Here is a 20,589-nt window from a genome sequence, read left to right as displayed (position 1 = left end):
TCAGGCTGTGTGGACCGGACTGTGTTGCCATGGGGCGTTTATGCCTGTAGCTTACAACCCACTTACCACGCAGATAAGACATTTCATGTAGGTTTGAGATCATTAGAATTGTGCTTATTGTTGTGGATGGTATGAGTTTAGCGCTGGATTTGTTCCGCAGACTGTACGCTTCATGACAGACAGAAACCGGGACGACAGAGGTGACGTCATCAACGCTCGACCCGGTGCCCCGGAAGCGACTTTGTTGCGAATGAGCGACTGGTTTTCACTCATCAAGTGACATACGGTTTGGATAGTTTATCAAAACAAGAATAGTAATCGAGGCCGAACTGAACATTGTAACCGACATGTTTTACCACGTAAGTGTGTGTTATTTTTCTTTTAAGAGCCGGTTATTAGCAATGACCGGATGTTTTGTTTATAAATGTTTGCCTATCGTGATCGCTGCTTCGTTAGCAGCGCTAAACAAAACTTCTCCAGATAAGTTTTTGTTTTGCTGATATGCAGTAACTCTTGTTTTCCTGGTCTTTAATCGCCATCACCGCAGGACCACGTTCATAAACATTGAAACAGTAATATATCTGTATGCAGTCGCTAACAATGGAAACGTTGTCTTATAATGCACGCACTATTTGGTGTTCACAGATTTCCTTGGAGCATGAAATCTTGCTACACCCGAGGTACTTTGGTCCGAACCTCCTCAACACCGTGAAGCAGAAGCTTTTCACAGAAGTGGAGGGTACCTGCACTGGAAAGTGAGTGGCTTCGTGCAAGACTCAATTCAGTGCACAACATCAATTCAATTATATAATTTGACTGGACAGTGTTAATCTACCATTTTGTTGACATGTAAAGTATTAGGTTGGATCAGATGCTGCTAAAGTTCAATGAACCCCAACCCAAATCAAACGCATGTGTACACACTTTCAGAAATAAACAAATAGCCACTTCCCTCTATTCTGGAATTAATTGCCTACCTGCTATTTTAGAACTTGTTATAATGTTTGTCATAATGTGTTTAATGACTTTGAAAACTGAAGTTTAACTTTAGTAATATTGAATCTTTCGGACCAACGGCCATAACATTTTGCGTAAGACTCTTGACTGACTTAAATTAAAAAATAAAACATTCAAAAACCAAAGGCACTAGATCAGGGTTGTGGCCTCTTTTAAGTTATCATGACAATATCAAATGCATAACAAATACTTTAATTTTACATTCATGTTCCCGCATGCAAAGCTTGACGTATACATGTTAATAATTTATCTCTTTCAGGTATGGCTTCGTCATTGCAGTCACCACCATTGACAACATTGGGGCAGGTGTAATTCAGCCAGGCAGAGGGTTTGTCCTGTACCCAGTGAAATACAAGGCCATTGTGTTTCGGCCATTTAAAGGGGAAGTGGTGGACGCTGTGGTCACTCAGGTTAACAAGGTGAGGTACAGTATAGTGCAGGTTTATCAGCCACTCTAGAGAATTTCTAAGCTTTAATGTCATTTTTAATATGATGAGGGCATTTTAATTCCCACTGTGGACTGTCTCAAAAGCTTCACTTCCACCATCCCTTCACCCCTCCATGCTGTTATCTGACACTGATGTTGCATTGCTTGATAACCTTTTGTAATGTGTAAAATGTGCACATTTACTTCTGAAAAATCTGTACAGTATTATAAAGTATTATGGCTAAAACTCCTGTTTTCCCATCTTTTCTGACCAATCAGTTAGTAAAAAAATAAAACGATACGCATCGTGATATCGGTTATATTAATTATAATGATAACTTTGTATGCCATTATTTTGACCAGGATAATTACTCTGGTACATGCCTAAGAGTAATGGACTTCTTCATTGTTGAAGCACACAAATTTAACTTTATCATAGTAAATGTAAATGCTGAGCTATTTGAGTTACGAGTTAATGCCTCTGTAGTGGATGATGTTTTCAATATGAAGTGATGAACCACTTTTGTGCCTTTTATTTAAATTATATTTTTCCGTGTTTCTTGCAGGTTGGATTGTTCACCGAAATTGGTCCCATGTCTTGCTTCATCTCTCGCCATGTGAGTCAGTGTAACATCTGTAGTTGTTGACTGAATTGGTTGTCTTTGATACATGTTTAGATTTATATTTGTTATCGTATTTCTCACAAGAAACACTCTTTTTGCAGTCCATCCCCTCAGAAATGGAGTTTGACCCCAATTCTAATCCTCCTTGTTATAAGACAGTTGATGAGGTAAGAATATTCAGTGTTGTTTGTCATTACCAGCTGCTAGATAGAAAAATTTACCATATGACACAAAAGTGTGTAACAAAATAAATGCCATTTTCAGCTGAAAACAATCTCCTCTCTTAGGCTTCTGAAATTAAACTTTTAGAATTAAATGTTTACATGTAAAAAATTCAGGTAATGATAGTTACACTGGTGTTAAAGAAGGTATTTTTCAGGAAATGTAAGCGATCGTGACTGGAACATCAAGCATTCTGTATGCCAAGTATCTGCAGTGCTGCTCACTGTTGTTTTCCTCCTGTCACTTTACTGTTGTTGAGTCTTGCATTTAAGAATGTTTTCTTCTCTTCTTTTCAAGGACATTGTAATCCAGCAAGACGATGAGATCCGGCTGAAGATTGTGGGAACACGAGTGGACAAGAATGACATTGTAAGTGTTTTTGTTCCTTTTAAAATAATAATATTTCATCTTGCCACAGGAAAAAATAACAAGAAAGGATATGTGACTATATCTCAGGTGTTACATAGTAGTTTATAGAAAAGACACACTGTATGCTAATTTACAGTAAGTTAAAAACTTTTCCCTTGTTTTCCAGTTTGCTATTGGATCTCTCATGGATGATTATCTGGGTGAGTATTATACCACAGCATATTGTCACACAGGTGGTAGATATGCTCATTCGATGGGCATGAATCGATAAAATGCCTTGTATTATGTAAAATTACTCTGCACAATAAGGACAACATGATTCATAGTGTCACAATACAGGCTTTTTATTGTTTCAGTTTGGTTACTGTGGTTGCAATAGCACATATGTAGGCACCCTGTAGGTTGAATATATTATTATTTTTTTTTTTTAACTGATCATTGCCCTCAACTTTTATTTACAGGTCTTGTGAGCTGATTCATCCCAGAGGTTTCACATTACATGGGACATTTTATGTAGTAGCCTATTTCTTTCTTGGTTAAAATTGATATTTTTCTACACAGATTGATTTTGTTGGTGACAGGTGGTGAAGCCCCATAGATACATTGTTTTGTCGTTATGCTGTACAGTCTTTATTTGTTTGTATTGGAAGTAGTGCAAAAGAAAATTTTCTTGTAATCAGAAATAATTCATATGCTTAATTTTCAGTTTTTTCGTTGAATTCGTAATTTTGATCTCAACTATATATTGATTGTTTTTGTATGAGGACTGTAATAAAATATTTTATTTGTTCTTATATTCTTGTATCTTCCTATTTTAAGTATCACGGTGTGTTAATTTGATTTTACTTTGACTTAAAATAGATTCAATGTGCTGTAACTGTACGCCATCTTTAGTTAATATTAATACATTTTAAAATCAGATCAGATGTGTTGAAATCGGCTGAAATGTGGCAAAGCATCACCCCGCCGGTACAAAACATTCGGCGAAATGTGAACGCGGAAATTTTACGGGCGCGCACGTCTTGTGGCCGTAAATACGTCAGTGGAGCGCGCCCTCGTTCTTTCTTTCTCTCGTCCTGAAGATGGCGGCAGGGGTGAGTAAGATGGAGAGATGGCTAGTGATGTTGCTCTGTTTAAACTTTCCTGGCGTAATCCGATGAAAATCAGTCCCATCTGCATCTTTACTGAGTACCTTTGCATGTGAACAACGCTTTGTGTCTGTTAGGTAGATGTTAGAGGGTTTATTTTCAAAGAATTTCATTCAGTGTTCATATTAACTGAGGTTAGCTTTTGCTATCCTGACGTTGCATTGAAAGTGAATGACGCCCCTTTGCTGGCCCAGTCTTGTGCCACGTTACCTTAGCTATTTTCATCCTGTTAAAAGTTAGACCTTGGACCTTTTGTCCAGATTTTTAGCGCCTGTAATTACGGCTATTGTTAAATGTTACGCGAACTAAGACTCCTGTTATACTGCCGGTAAAGATAGCTAGTTAGCATTTAAAGCGAGCTAGTAGCCACGTGAATATTTCAGTTTTTGCTCGTAGTTTGTTACCAAACGTACATTTGTCATTGGTAACCTGCTTTTATTAGTTAAATCTGTGGACGTATCCCAGCTTCACCCTGTTACCCTTCCTAGCTAGGGGGTTTTAAATGGTCAACCAGCTGGATTTGGATGGCATCATTCATCTTTTACCTCGTAACTGAAAGAGGATGTGCTTTGTTGAAACATTGAGAGATCACTATGAGAACATCCTTAGGTCAACACAGTATGCAGTTACCTTGTTAGCAAATTGTGATTTTATGTATGTTCAAATTAATTTTAATGCTTTTAATTGTATAATACTTTTTTGTGTTCTCTTCCTTTCAGACTCTGTTCACATACCCAGAGAACTGGCGGGCCTTCAAGGCCCAGATTGCAGCCCAGTACAGTGGTGCTCGCCTCAAAGTTGCCAGCAACTCCCCTGCCTTCACCTTCGGGCAGACAAACCGCACTCCTGCCTTCCTCAATAACTTCCCTCTGGGCAAGGTTAGTGCAACTAGTTAAATGGGATTGCACCAGTTTTGCAAATGTATCTGCAGTCGACTTGAAGAACCTCCTTTTCTACTGTAGGGCTTGTGGCGATGTTGGCAACAAATGTGGTCAAAACAGTTGCTGCAATTATTTTAAAATTTATTGTTAAATGTAATTATTTAAGAACACCATTGTAACCAAAGAATCTGCTCATGCACATTACTGATTCATTCTCTGGATAAAAATATAACTAAATCCCACTGTTTGCAGGTACCTGCCTACCAGGGAGATGACGGCTTCTGTCTGTTTGAGAGTAATGCCATTGCTCACTACTGTAAGTTGCATTCACTAATAACTAAATGGTTAGTGCCTTATGCACTCTGGCTGTTCATCAAAAAGGTCTACATTTATAGTCTTAAAGGAAGTAGAGTTTATACCACTTGGCCAAACAGACGGCTTCTTCGTTAGGGCTTAAATGTTTATCACAGATGTAGAGTTTGTGGTAACATACATAATTTGTGTCAGCAAAACATTAATTCAGTCTCTTTTTTTTTTTTTTTAATTTTTTTTTTTTTAGAGGAGCTCTCTCATGACAGACATTTACACTGTTAATTTTGGAGTTCAGCCAAACCTGTGAAACAGCATGATCAGCATTGGGTCCCTACCTAAATGGATCAAAACTGTTAAACTTTTTGGACAAATCAAATGTTTCACATTCTTCACACCTTTCTGCCAGAATTTTTACTCGACTGCATTTGTAACTGCAATTCAATGCAAGTGTTTCAAGACAGTACATTAATGTTGAAATAGAGTTTATCCCATGAAAACCCACTTACTATATGTGTTCAGCACACAAAATGTGGACTGGCTCTGTAACTTTGACTTTTTTCTTCAAAAAACATTTTTCTATCTTTTAACAACAGTGAGCAATGATGCCCTGCGTGGCGCCACTCCCCAGGCTGCAGCCGAGGTGCTGCAGTGGGTGAGCTTTGCTGACTCAGAGATCATCCCTCCAGCCAGCGCTTGGGTCTTCCCCACTCTGGGAATCATGCAGTTCAACAAGCAGGTGTGCAGCTCAGCATTTTCTGGCCAAGCAAAAGACTTAAATTACTATTTTGTCGCTGTGTTGGAACGTTGGTGCCAGTTGGCCATAGTACAACACCCTCTTGTGACTTAGCGCTTGACTACAGACTTTAAATATTGTGCATCCCCTCATAGTCATTATTTATTTATTTATTTATTTTTTATTTTTATTTTTTTTCCCTCTGTCGAACTGTCCAGGCCACGGAGCAGGCCAAGGAGGATGTGAAGAAAGCCCTCACAGTACTGAACCAACACCTGAATACCCGTACCTTTCTTGTGGGAGAGAGGATCAGCCTTGCTGACATCACTGTGGTCTGCTCCATGCTCTGGCTCTACAAACAGGTTTGACATACACACAGCAAATAAGTTACATGAACAGCCACATACTCAATAGTCATTAATTTTGACATTTCTTGGACCAACTTTTGATCTATGAAAAGTTATTTTTGCTAAGATGCTCTCCAAAAGACTGTAACACATCTTTGTACCCTTCAGGTCCTTGAACCTTCTTTCCGTCAGCCATACCCCAACGTGACCCGCTGGTTTGTCACCTGTGTCAACCAGCCCCAGTTCAAGGCTGTCCTTGGAGAGGTCAAGCTGTGTGACAAGATGGCCCAGTTTGATGGTATGTTGATGGCAATGAGATCAGAAGTGGTCATTCAGCACATTGATGTCATTTGAAGGGTGAAATTAGTACTCCCCCTTTGTTGCTGAATTCTTTATTGTTCAGCTGAATGATCTATAATAGATGTGTAATGAAATAGCTGCAGCCTTATTTATTTTAACACTTCTGCAAACTTTGTCAAATTGCTTGTAATATTTTACAATTTATTTCCAAAGTATTTGCCAGAGTGGTCTCAGAGGGTGCAAAACTAAAGCCGGATAAATGGAACATTTAACAGAAAACACGTTGTCCATTGTTTTGTTCTCTTTGACCAGCCAAGAAGTTTGCTGAGATGCAGCCCAAGAAAGAGACCCCTGCTAAGAAAGAGAAGGGAGGAAAAGAGGCAGCCAAGCCCCAGGAGAAAAAAGAAAAGAAAAAGGAAGAGAAGAAGCCTGCACCAGAGGAGGAGATGGACGACTGTGATGCCGTTTTGGCTGCAGAGCCCAAAACCAAGGACCCCTTTGCACACCTGCCTAAGAGGTAAATGTCTAGAGGCATTTCTTATCTGTAGTGTCCGTTTTGGTATGCAGTTTCATTAATGTCATTTAGAAATTGTCATGTGTAGTTAACAATTTAGATGTTTGAACAGGAGTGGTCAACAACATGGAATGGAGGGTCAATAGTATGCAGGAATTATTCCAACTGATCACCTCAGCATGATCACCTCTTAGTACCTCTTTCTATTTTAGAGTTCTAATTAGTGGGTGGAGGCAGTTGACTCCATGGCACATTTGAGGCATTTGATGGCGCATTGAATCATTCATGGTCAGGATGTTTAGTCTACAGATAATTTGTTGGTCAGTAACAGACCTCTGCAGCAATTGGAGAAACTTCCCTTGTTGGGGAAAGCAGATGGTCCCCTGTCATTGGGCAAGGCAGTGTCCAGTCATGGCACCCAGTCTTAATCTGACAGGGGAAGAGAAACTTGAGACCACATTCATCCCAGTCATCTCTGTTTCAGTGAGCAAAAGGCTGGTTCATGCTGTGGCCACAAATTCAACTTGGAGCTTTATTGTTGATATTGGTATTGAAAGATGAAGTATAGTGTAGATATTTCTTTGTCACCAGCCAAAAAAAAAAAAAAAAATATATATATATATATATATATATATATATATATATATATATATATATGTATGTGTGTGTGTATATATATATATACACACACACACACACACACACACACACACACACACACGAAGAGTTGTGGTGGGACATGAAAAGTTAATTGAGCATTTAGATCACTTTTTTTTTAGTTAAGTCCACCTGCAACATCTTATTTTTCTCCTATCTACATGTTCAGACAGCAGACATGCATGACCCAAATCTGTCTCCGCTTTTTTTTTTTTTTTTTTTTAAGCACATTCGTCATGGACGAGTTCAAGAGGAAGTACTCCAACGAGGACACCCTGACAGTAGCCCTTCCCCACTTCTGGGAGCACTTTGACCGTGAGGGGTACTCCATCTGGTATGGCCAGTACAAATACCCCGAGGAGCTTACACTTACCTTCAAGAGCTGCAACCTTATCACAGGTGAGACTCAGCAGCAGCCCCTTTACTGAGCTTATTGATCTAAAGGGGATGACTTTAGGGGTTCTATAATGTATTGATGTCATTTTTGTGAAGGCACAGTTCATACTTTTCAGTCCTACGTATTTATCTGGAACAACAGTCGCTCAGTTGTTGGAATGAAACTTCAGAAAGGGATTTAATTTTGGCCTTGGCCCTACTTGTTATGGGGGTTTCCTGGGTCATGCATTGGCATGAATTTCCTCCATTTAAGGTTTGTTCCCATGGTCCAAAAACAAGTTTTTATCAGAGCAGATTCAGCTCATATTTTAATGTGACCTCAAGAGTTAGTAGGCCTTTTAGGAAACTTTCATGTGGCTTTGAAAAGTAGGCAGGTACTGATTAAATATGAATGTATTGGATAGATCTTTATTTAGAAATAATGGCTTACATCATATTCATACATTTTAAAGATTGCATGTGCTATGCTTAAACATTTTAAAGCCTCAGCTGCTTCTGAGGTTGCAACATAAGTTTTCAGTTCTCAAGATATCCATGGTTGCTCTAAAGTTCTTAGAATTAAGATGTGATTTCCAGATCGTTTTTTTGAAATGAGACGCATCTTTTGTTAAAGAAAACTCAATGCTGTGTACAATATGTGCTGTTAAAATGCACAGTATTTGTTGGGTAGAAATAGGCCTGCACTATAATTGGGAGTCATCCCTGTGTGGGGTAAGCAGTGTGTGTCCCCTGTCATTGGGCAAGGCAGTGTCCATTCATGGCACCAAGTCTTAATCTGATGGGGGAAGAGAAACTAGAGACCACATTCATCCCAGTCATCTCCGTTTCAGTGAGCAATAGGCTGGTTCATGCTGTGGTCACAGTAAAACAAGACTCGTATTGAAATACTGAAGTGTTACTCTAAGACAGAAGTGAGCAGCAGGTATTTTAGTTTGAGCCTTCTTTTTTCTTCTTGGCTATTTATGAAGGTGGGCATGGAGTTGCTGTGGATCATCTATAAATATTTTCTTCGAGTTAGGCATTGAGTGAAGTGTTTTACAACAAACATGGATGAAACGTATGGCATTGTTCAGTGTTGCTACCAAACTGTGTGTTGTGGATGTTTGATTGTTCATTGATAAAATACCCACCATGTGTCAAATGCCTTCCTTGTTCTTCAGGTATGTTCCAGCGCTTGGACAAACTCAGAAAGAATGCCTTTGCAAGCGTCATCTTGTTTGGCACCAACAACGACAGCAGCATCTCTGGCATCTGGATCTTCAGAGGCCAGGATCTGGCCTTCACTGTAAGTATTTAAGTATGAACACATTTTCCATGGTGTTCTCACTTCATATGAACCCCACCCTGGAGCATTTACTGCCTGTTTTTGACAAACTAATTTATTTCCTGAGAGATTAAATGATTGGATTCTCATTATTTCCAGGTTAGTGGATTGTCCCCTGTCATTGGGCAAGGCAGTGTCCAATCATGGCACCAAGTCTTAATCTGACAGGGGAAGAGAAACTTGAGACCACATTCATCCCAGTCATCTCTGTTTCAGTGAGCAATAGGCTGGTTCATGCTGTGGCCACATTAAACAATGTCAAAAACTTGCAGTAGAAATTCTAGATGTAGGTTGAGTTTTCTGCACTGCTGTAGTTTGGACTTTATTTACTGGCTAAATTTTTTGCAGCTCAAATTGGAATTGAGTTGTTTGAGAAAATTAGTCTTGAAATTTAACATTCAGACTTTTGAGACACACTGTAGTTTACATGATCTGCATTTGACTGCACACATTTTATGGTCCAAGTATTCCCTGCTGGATAAACTGCATTGAGTAATCTATCATCTGATAATCAGTGGTGGTTGTACATTATCAGCTCATCAAAGTTGAGGGTAATTCCCTTCCATTCAAATAAGGAATTGTTTAATTTCTCCCCCAGCTGTCTGAAGACTGGCAGATCGACTATGAATCATACGATTGGCGCAAGCTGAATCCAGACAGCGAGGAGTGCAAGACCATGGTAAAGGAGTACTTTGCCTGGGAGGGAGACTTCAAGCACGTGGGTAAAGCCTTCAACCAGGGCAAGGTCTTCAAGTGAGAGGGCTCTGGGGACAGTATGAACAAAAGCACTCTGCGCCTATGCTCTCCAAAATGTAAAACCTACAGACTTTCAGCCACCACGTGCTTACTTAACTGCAAAAATGACTTGGAATGACGGTGTTAAAAGACGAGTGAATTGTCTGTGGCCCCAAACTGGTTTTTTGTTGTTTTGACCTGAAAAATAAAGCATTTTCCACCATGCCAACTATGGGATTTGATGTCTGTTGTATGGCTTCAGTCTAAATGTGTTTTTAAAGTGTTGAGTGTCTGGTGTCTTTTGGTTTTTAGAGTGTTAACCCATCAATAAATGCATTTGCATTTCCCTAAATCCTTGGTTATAACCATGCTGCTGCTATATGAGTGTATTGAATACACTGACGTCACTGTTATATGGTACAACAGTGCACACTTCTGACCACACCCAACAGTAGTGCTGGGTGTGGCTGGAGGTATCAGATTTGAAACTTTCAGCCAGAAGGGGTCAGTGAAATAATGCTTTTTAACTTGGTATCAAGTTACTCTAATAGTCACTACAGGCATTTTCTGTACCATTTATACTGTTGACTTGGAATTGGTTAATGCATCTATGAAATATTTTTGATCTAAGAATTAAATTGGTCCCTGTCAGCTGTTATTCCTAAACTGTAGGTTTTAGGTCCAGCTGGTTATGCAGTGTTATCTAACACCTGCAGAGGGCAGGCAAAGACTTGCCACTGGGAAACTGAACGGCTTGTTGAATGACGAGCATCCAACAGCAGGAGAGAGAAAGAAAATGACTGGGCTAAGCTTCGTGGTTTGCTCAAACTAAAATAAAAATGTAGTCTGCTTTTAAAGTTTGAGCTCTTGTAATATTTCTTGTGCTTCCCCAAGGAGTGGAAGTCTGGAACAAATCAAGTAGCATCCAGCTGGATGCCCCTTGAAATGTCATCTACAAGGCCCTGGGCCATAAACACAAAACTTTTTCAGTTTAACTTTCTCTTGAGTAAAATTTAACTTGCGTGTTAGTTTTATGACACATGAAATGAGAAAAGCCTGCACACTGACTCAAAACTAAAATTCTTTAAAAACAATGTTGCTATGCTGGTCATATAATTTTTAAATTTATCCTCATTTAACTTTATAAAGACAAATTCATACAATGTATTGTAAATGCACAGTATCTGAGAATGAATTAATTTACTTGACGTGACAGACGGATATAAAAATCTTTTGTATGATTTGACCACACCCCACTCAAATGGAGAAATGCCATGTTTCGGAGCCTACTTCTGCAAGTTGGTATCATTAAAGAAGAAAAAACTTTCCATTAAAGGGGATAGACCGTGTTAATGCAGTTTTTTTGTCTTATGTCAGCCTGCAGCTTAAAACATTTCCTTTCTTTTATATTGATTGAGGAAAATGTTTATGACGCTTCATGTGAATTGTGTCTGTACAAGGTAGAGTTAATGTTGGACTGTGAAGACAAAGCACTTGATTTAATCGGACACACCCAACTGTATGAAAGTTGTTGTTGACTGTTCCCACACCTGCAAACAAACTTATCCTTTCAATTCTGCCATAACTGATTTCTTTGTTTAGTGCTTCATTGTTTGTTGTACATACAGTAGCTATGGGCAAAATAGGACACCTGGCCCAGCCCATATAATGTCTATTGATATTCTAATTATGAAGTCACTTCATTTTGAATTCAGTTTGGAAATGTTCAGTAATGTATTTAGCATAATCAACCTTTGTTTCAACACACAATATGTTCACTTCATAAGATTAAAAAAATCTTAGGTGGATCTCTTTTTGTCTGTGACACACAGGCTCACACTCACACACATGAGAGATGCACAAGAGGGGAATCTCATCCCAGAGTGAGTCAGATGTGTCATATTTTCCAGCTTACTAAGCGTGATTCAAGATCATTTTGGCGCAACCATCTTCCACCATAGTGTTGAATCAGGGAGGCCATTTTAGTTTGTTCTGTGGTCTCATGGAAATCAGAAAATGGAAATCTTCCCATAACAGCAAAGCGCACAAGTCCTTGAACACATGACTCACCCATCCTGTGGATCGTAGTGGAAGAGGGCTGTAACTTGAACAAATAGCTTTGACTTCACCCGCAGTATCGCGGCAGTTACAACACTGCTGATGGGTAATCCTTGGATTGCTGAAGGAGTGGCGTTACAAAAGCCATTTCATCTTGCAATCAAATATGATATTAATGTGAGCAGAACACACACAGCTGTAAGGCTCTTGGGGCAAGTTCCCTACGCAAAAGCAGTGAGTATTAAGTCCATAAAATGTTCTGGTCCTTATTTGTGTTTAGTAACTGCAGAATAAAAAAAAAGCTAAACTAAATTAAAACACATGAACAATATGCCGGTCTTATGCCAACAGCAACATTTTCTCTCCCAGCCCTGCCAACCTTCCTCCCCCTGGTCTTTATTTCGCTGTTGGCTGCACACACACACACACATACACACACACACACACATACACACACATACACTACTTTTTCCTTCCCCTCTCTCGATCCTTGGTCCCTGGACATCTTTTTTTCTGTGTCCGTTTCAGGGAGGGGGTGGGGGTGGTGGGTAGTGGAGGGGGTGGGGTGAGCAGGGGTTTGTCTTAAAAGCAGTTGCAACAGTGAGGAGTGCTGGCGAGTGAGGAACACAGAGAGAGAGAGAGAGAGGCCGTATTGTTTCACCACACAAGGTCCCTGTGTGGCTGTCAGCCCCCTGTAGGAGCTTTAGGCATGGTATGCATGTGCTGAGCATCTGGTGGTGCAGGGCACACATCTGGAAAAGAGTGAGGCAGTCGGTGGTGGGCTTGGAACAAAGAGGTGAAGAGCTAACACCGGGGAGTCCGAGGTTGAACTACAACACAGCATTCTCTAAAGAACCTCAATGCATTGCAGATGCTATTGCTACAAAAAGTTCCTCCACTATGTGTTTAGCATTTTTTTGTGACTCTAAAATGAGACAGTTATAATTAGATAATGTGCATTTTTTGGGGGGGGGGCTGTAACTGTCTGCAAAGTCTTTAAATAGATATTTTCTTCCCCTTTAGACATGTTTACAGGCTTTTTGGGCCTAATAGCCAGTATCAGAGTGTCAGTGTTGTCAGTTGTAGGGATGTTTCTAGGCCGACAGAGACAGCACTCAGCCACCACACAGTCCCACCCTCAAAGTTTTATAGAGTTTTCCCTAGACTCTAGTTTGGGGTTGGGCTTCGAGTCCACCTAACACACACACACACACACACATACACAAACACACACATAAACTTGGGCAAAAGGAATGGGGGCAGGAAAATGGATCCTTAGTCAGCACTTGAGGGCTGCTTCACCTCGAGTGTCCTCTCTTTGCATTTGAGGTACAGCCAGGGACATGTGAAAGCTAAACTGGAATTCCAACAAAGGCAAGTGAGTACTCTGATAAATACATGTAAAACAGAAAAAATGCAAAAATACAAGAGGGGTAGAAATGCATATCTACATACGTATTAGTGTCTTCTATTAGGCAAGAAAAGGGACCCTTGGATCAGGAGTGAGGGGCGTTTCTTCCTATTTCTGCACTTAAAGGGGTGGGAGCTGCACATTTCTCTCTGGCAGTAAAACCTAGCGTAGTAATTCAGTACTGGAATGGAATGAGGGAGGTCAAAGGTGAGTCTGCTGAGGGGAAATAGCTGAAGAAGGCAGGGAAAGAAAAGATGATATGATATAGTAACCAAGCGGTCATGGCTACATAACAATGCCTGCAAGTAACATCCTTAAACAAGTCATTGTTTGGAGAAGTGAATATCAGTTATATATTTTCATCGCTAGTTTGTGTTGCCCTGCAACAGAGGTTGCCAGTGTGAGAGTGGAGAGGAAAGTGCGTGACACGAGGGAGGGAAGAGAGGAGAGGTACGGCGGAGGGAAAACAGACAGCCCCTGCGTTTTTGGACATGAAACCCCAGAGTTGCCTCTGGCTCATATTACCAGAATCTGGAGGTGGGGCAGGAGGAGCGATGTTGTCAAACTAAAGCAAAACTGTAATACACACTCCCATGACTACCAAGAGCAGAAATATTGATCACTGCCCTGGAAATAAATAATAGTAATAAAATAAAAATATCATGATAACTATAATTGACTCCCTTTCATCATCCTTCCACTTGGTGCACAACACAGCATTGTATTTTAGTGAATATTACATTCAAAAGTTAGTGTCAGCTACTTTGTGGTTTGGGTGTGTTGTGTACTGAACCCTCAATCTTTAAATTGGCCCCCGGCTATCCATTATCTTCTCATGAAACACAAGTACAGTTGTCCTTTGTGTTGTAAATAGGCAAATTGCAGGTGCATGAAACTAAACTCAGCACAATTTACAGTAACTTACATTGTTTCACTTCTTTTCAAGACCTTTAATAGTCTTCCCCTTTTAATGCTTGGTAAAGTAAGTGGCAGTTGAGACCTGGACGGGCTTTCTGAACAAACAGGTACCCTAACCCTGCTCTGGAAAGAATTAATTGCCATTTCATGTACTGACTTGCTGGTGGTTTACATCCCAACCATTGAAAGAGCTGGAGTGTTGGAACATTTACAGCTATGACTGGAATGTGCAGCTCATGAAGGTATCTGCTTGTGTTGAAACACAAGAGATGAGCGTAAGCCACAGGGAGGAGAAACCCTTGCAAAACGCTTTATCTCTCCGACTGATCAGTGATTCAAAACAAATAAACAGTGAGTGATTGTTGGCCACTATGAAGAAATTGACCTCACAGTAATCTAATCCCACGGAGTGGTATTTTGCTTGAAAGCGTCAAATCTGCGGAGTTGCGTCACTGTAAGTGGGCTGATGTGTTAAAACAATTGGGCAACAGTATTATACCTGAGGTAAGTTTTCAGTGATCTTATCACTCTGACTGCACATTGTGATGGCAGCGGCAAGAACAAACCTGTAAAAAGTGTTCCCAGCACCAGTGTGTTTAGATGAGTGTAGTAAAGACCATTCAAACTGCTTTGGAAAAAAACAGAAATGGTGTGAGGGTGGGTGGGGGTGTGTGGGTTGGGGGGCATTCTCTCTGAAAAAGAGAAAAAAAGACTATTACCAACTTTGTGTAACAAAAAAGAACGCTACAAACAGCATTGTGGCATGTGATATTTATCCATACACACACAGGGCATTGCTATGGAAACATCCCTGCAAGTACCTGCCCCCTTGCTTATTATGTTGCTATAGCAGCCATCCCAGAATAGTCTCTTTTTTTTTTTTTTCTCAGTCCCTCCCTCGTGTTCGTGACTCACAACTTGCAGTGGAAACCACAATTCAGTCTGTCTCTTATTCCCCTTTTTCCCTTACATTCCTTTGTGCACCAAAGGAGCAACTTGCTTTTCTGAATCATCAGTGTGTGTTTGTGTGTGAGTGTGTGTGAGTGAGGGAGCACGCGCTGCGGGGAATTCCAAACAGATTACCAATGATGAGTTACTATGGTGATGGCAAATATCAGGCGGGGCGACCTGTGTGTTGCGAGATAGTGTATCTTGAGTACTGCGCATTCATTATATGACTGTGATTTCTTTGTAGCTGTAATCTCTCCATGGATACACTTTGCTCTCGTGGTTTCTTTAGGTCCACTTTGTTTTGAGAAGTCCCAGCTTGTCTACTCACCCGGCTCCACTGACAGCACAGCACAAAAACGCTGCATCCAGAGTAACAAACAGTGCATGTGGTAATTGAGTTAAAGGGAATTTCTTTTTACTGATGTGCTCAACAGGAACATTATCTCTCTGGCTTTGTTTTAGTTCTACGGTCTAATTAATTTGCCAAGATGATGAAGGAAATCCAATTATCAGCGCTAATTAAATTAACTTAAATCAAATTAAATTAGAAAAAAAAGGACTTCACAGCAATTTTACAAGTCAGGAATTTTCCAATTATATTTAAAGCTTCACTGGTTTCAGTCTGAGAAAATAAGGGAAGGACGTAGGAAAAGTCAATGATTTTCACTCGATGATTAAGACACTATTTTACCAAAGGAGATGACATGTTAACATTTTAGATTTTATTGCATTATGAGCAGTGTTGGAGGAAATAATCAGTTCTTTTTCACGGGGATACCACACTGTAAAAAGTGACTGTCCCATTGCAAGTAAATGTTCTGCATTCAATTTCTTAAACAGCTACACTATAATTGATACTTAATAACAAGGTTTCAAACGACAATGTGAATAGGGAGACTCCTTTCACAATGAAAGGAGTTGCTCATGGTGAAGAGATTTGTCACCTGAATGAGCAGTTCCTCTTGGCTTTACACAGCTTTAAAACAAGTTTTTGCTCACTGTTTAGCCACAACTTAACTATTCTGGCTCACTCTCCCCACCCTCATAGCATCATTTTCAGTTGCAGCAGGCAGCTTTGTTCAGAGAAGAAGCTCCTGCTCAACACCAAACAGCAAACAGACTCAGTTAACAAGTCAGGTATTTCAATTTTGAGTTGGTAAAGACCGAAAACAGAATTAAAAGAAGAGTGTTTATTGGATATTAATCAGGCCATGAAGCATAATCATTTTATTTTTGTAGCAGGTGGAGGTGGAGCAAAATCTAAGAACTAATTATACTGTTAGGTAGTGTAATCTATAACAATCTGTGGCGTCATATTTTAGAAAAATGATATGAATTGTGGAAAGCGAAGCGACTGCTAACTGTAGCTGTAAAATAAACACAGTGAGAAAAAAAAGTGCAATATTTTCCTCTGAGATCTACTGGATCAATTCCACCACTGATTATAAAAAAAAAGAATTTCTTTCATTCTTTAGAAATGGTTAATAGCTGTATGTATTTGCTTATGAATGTATTCTTTTCTTCTCGTTTTTCATTCTTATTTTATTACATTGCATGAGATTATATTACACTGGATTGCATTTGATTACATTAAAATTCTCCTCATGATACAACATAAATGAGGGGGACGTAACAACAATCTGTGGGTCAATTGTTTGATTTAACATTGTTATCTCAACAATGCAGATAAGACACGATAGCTACAGAAAATCATCTGAAGATGTGGAACTCGTGTGCTTCTAATAACCGTACATACCGAGTTAAAGACTGAGAGTAGAGGCTGCAGGTGATCACAAACAACTTGCATTCATTACAACCCTGCAGATCCCCTATTTTTATGGCTTGTCCTTCTTTTTTATGTTCTCCTCTTGTATGTACTGAAGTCCTGTTCCATCCAAATAAACAGTGACAAGAGAAAATATCAAAGAAAAAGTAAAAGAGAAGAGATTTTGTATTAAACTGGAATAAGCTGTGGGAACATATGATAGGTTGCTATTTGTGCTGCTTAATATTGCAGCTTTTCTGATTCATCCTCAACAACAGTGCATTCATTCATTTACGAAGGACACAAGCTGAATCTGTGCTACATTTTCTTTGACGTTCTTTGACACTGACAATGCTTCTCTGGCAGTGTTTATCTGATTGTGTCTTCAGCATTTGCTGGTGAAACACTTATCACAATATTGACAATGTCGCATTGTGTAAAAAAATCTAATGAAGTTGGTATACAAAGAAGTCTTCTATCTGCACACAATTTGGTTTGTGTAGTAAAGTGCTTGCTTTCAACAATGATCTTTCCAGATGCAGATTGGACTGTTAACTGGACTGGACTGACTTTTAAGTTCATTGACATTCTCCACCATGACCACAAATGCAACAAACAAGGTCACTTTCAGTGAAAGCACACACTTTGAATAGGTTTGCCGTTTGTTTAAATTTTGTTTGGCATTAGTGCCAAGGCTTTCATTTCACAACAGAGGATAATGAAATCACACAACACTTTAAAAATGTGACACATGTACAGAATTACAGAATTACATTACACACAGAATTATTTAAATACATGGACTACACCTTACTTACCAAATACTTTCCAATTTACCGTTTTAATTTTGCTATAATTCTGTAGCTGTCACCTGTAGCAAACATGCAAAAAAAGAGAAGAAAAGATAAGAATCTTAAAAAAAAGTGCAGCAAACACCAAGTTACATTCTCAAGTATGTTTTGGAATAAAATCCTTCTATTGTATCCCGTGTTCTCACAAATGATCTTGATGACTCATACAAACAGGCCATTTGCCAAGTACACTGCTTGCATTGTCTGAATTTGGGAAGGAATTTCAGTTAATAACTGTGACATTTTGCAAATACAATACAAGAATTTTTTCTGTTTTGACCACATGCTAACCTTTACCAACTTTTTTCAAAACTATTGCAAATTTTTCGTTGATCTCAACTGTGTTCAGATAATCCTTTTTGTCTCATTAAACTTGTGTTACACAATCAAATGTGTAGCTCCCACCCATTTGGCTCTTGTCTATGGACAGAGCCAAACAGTTGCTCAAGGAGGTTTAATAGAATTGAAATCATTAGATCCAGGTGTGGTGTCACTTTTCTTCAATCGTATCACAAGTTAAAGCTTTCTTCAGGCCAGTGCCATGTGACTTCCCTTATCCTGCGGAGACATTAATCATACACACACGCTCACATGTACACAAACAAGCACAAACACACACACAAACACACACACACACACACACACACACACACACACACACACACACACACACACACACACACACACACACACACACACACACATTCAACCGTCCATCCCTATCTAATCCTCTGATTTACCTCCTCTCTACAGTCTGAGCTGCCCTGTTTTCATTGTAGTCATGGGCTGTGACTCATCGTGCTCATCTGAGCCAAACTATTTGCGTTGGTTCACACTGGCTGACACACCTAGGACCAGGAAACACACCCATTCCCACATATCCTTGTATTCAACTAGAGTGACCTACAGTAAAGCTGTGACAGGCAGAGGGGATTGAGTTTGTAAAAACATGCACTGGATGAGAAAAATAATCAGGAGATCTCCTAAATGTTTAGTTTTATCCCTATGGTACAATCCACATTTTAGTTGTCTCAAAGCTCATTCTCCTCTACTTATCTTTATCTTGATCTCCAACACCTGCTGTTGATTGATTTAGAGTTAATAAGGCGTAATCAACAGGTGATAAAGGTTTTTAAAACACTATTTACCTCATCATTTAAGAATGAGTAAGAGTGAAAGTGCAGAAACAAATAGTGAGCAGTAAAAAAAACAAAGCAAGGCACGTGTTTACTGTGGGGTTGTTATCTGACCATAAACATTCCAAACCAGCAGAAAAGTTGTTGGGTAGCACACACTTCAGACAGGAGCCCTGCTGTTTACATGAGAACACTTCATAGGAGTTGTCTGTCTGGAAGCAGCAGTTGCTCTAAGCTGAAACTGTTCTTCAAAGGCAACAACGGCCACACCTTACACACGGAGCTGTGCAAACAGGTGCAGTAGCACGACACTGTACGAGGAGGATGATCCTTTTTGCCAATGCAGCAACGCAGTTCTGCAGCTAATACTTTCAATCATGTAGAAAAGCACCAGAGGGTTACTTTGAAACAAGCACGTTGACAGTATGAATGATCTCTGTAGTCAATAAAATGATGTAATACATGTTGTAAACTTACTCATTCACATAATATGTTTTCAGAAAATTTGCATCCATACAGTGGATAATTTATTTTTTGTTAGCACCTTATAACTGTCCTTTAAAACAGTTTGTTTAAAACACAGTTACAGTCCAAAGAGTAAAGCAATATTACACATAGTTCTTTATGATTCCTACTTATCTTACACATGGTTGGGATTACTCCATCGCTTTTATCTCAGCGTGCACACTTACAAACAAATGCATGCACACGTGCACACACACAAACAGTGGGTCTTCTTCTTTTTGTGGGAGAACTGCACTCTTTTTTTCAGAGAAAACAAAATCAGAGCTCTCTTGGATGGTGGGGCGGTTACATTAAAATACATGTGTGCACACATGTACAAGAGTGTGTGTGTGTGTGTGTGTGTGTGTGTGTGCGTGTGTGCGCCACTCCCTGTTCTTTCCCGACAAAGCCACGCAGTAACTTCCTCTGTGTTTGCTCTACTCCTTGCATGGTGTTTGCTTTGTCACCCTGTGGAGCATGGGTGCGACAGGTTGGTGAGGGGTGTTTCAAGGACGCTGCACATTGAAGTAAGAGGTGAACAAGCATACACATACATTAACACATACATGTACATACTTCAACATCCCACATGACATGCCATTTGCAAAACTGTATGCAGACACATATCCTGCAGTTGCAAGGGGATACATGTTAATATTTTAGAGTAGCTTGCCAAAAAAATAAAGTAAAATAAAAATAGAAATTATGGTTTGGTATAAAAATATATCCCCATATTGGGTCAGCTGTAACACATGATCTCTAAGTAATAGAACAGCTGTAGTAATATTAATGTATTAAATATTATTAAATCAATACATAAAGAATTCAACTAGTTAGGTAAAAGTAATGGATAAACAGTTGAAATAGCAAGCTAAAAGCAATTAATTCAATGAAATTAAACTTAAAAGTTAGACGAAAATGGTTGAAATAGGTGGCTAAAAGTAATGGATAAACAGTTGAAATAGCTATCTTGAAGAAGGTTAAAAGGAA

At 39.5% G+C, this 20,589-nt stretch overlaps 2 protein-coding genes across 2 annotated transcripts; both read left to right on the top strand.

The window, feature by feature from the left end:
- Positions 1 to 208: 208 nt before the first annotated feature.
- Positions 209 to 3,452, top strand: polr2g (RNA polymerase II subunit G). Its single transcript, XM_056382498.1, has 8 exons — positions 209 to 359; positions 646 to 755; positions 1,277 to 1,436; positions 2,011 to 2,061; positions 2,169 to 2,234; positions 2,587 to 2,658; positions 2,825 to 2,858; positions 3,120 to 3,452. Exons 1-8 carry the CDS (start codon positions 348 to 350, stop codon positions 3,131 to 3,133), a joined length of 519 nt encoding a protein of 172 aa, XP_056238473.1. The 5' UTR covers positions 209 to 347; the 3' UTR covers positions 3,134 to 3,452.
- Positions 3,453 to 3,661: 209 nt separating this feature from the next.
- Positions 3,662 to 10,234, top strand: eef1g (eukaryotic translation elongation factor 1 gamma). Its single transcript, XM_056382496.1, has 10 exons — positions 3,662 to 3,752; positions 4,526 to 4,684; positions 4,940 to 5,003; positions 5,593 to 5,735; positions 5,951 to 6,094; positions 6,248 to 6,377; positions 6,692 to 6,896; positions 7,777 to 7,949; positions 9,107 to 9,231; positions 9,869 to 10,234. Exons 1-10 carry the CDS (start codon positions 3,741 to 3,743, stop codon positions 10,025 to 10,027), a joined length of 1,314 nt encoding a protein of 437 aa, XP_056238471.1. The 5' UTR covers positions 3,662 to 3,740; the 3' UTR covers positions 10,028 to 10,234.
- The last annotated feature ends 10,355 nt before the right edge of the window (positions 10,235 to 20,589 follow it).

This window comes from Seriola aureovittata, chromosome 8 (genome assembly GCF_021018895.1).
Source record: "Seriola aureovittata isolate HTS-2021-v1 ecotype China chromosome 8, ASM2101889v1, whole genome shotgun sequence".
NCBI lineage: Eukaryota > Metazoa > Chordata > Actinopteri > Carangiformes > Carangidae > Seriola > Seriola aureovittata.
The sequence above is the reverse complement of the archived record's forward strand: the minus strand, read 5'-3'. Positions and strand labels throughout refer to the sequence as shown.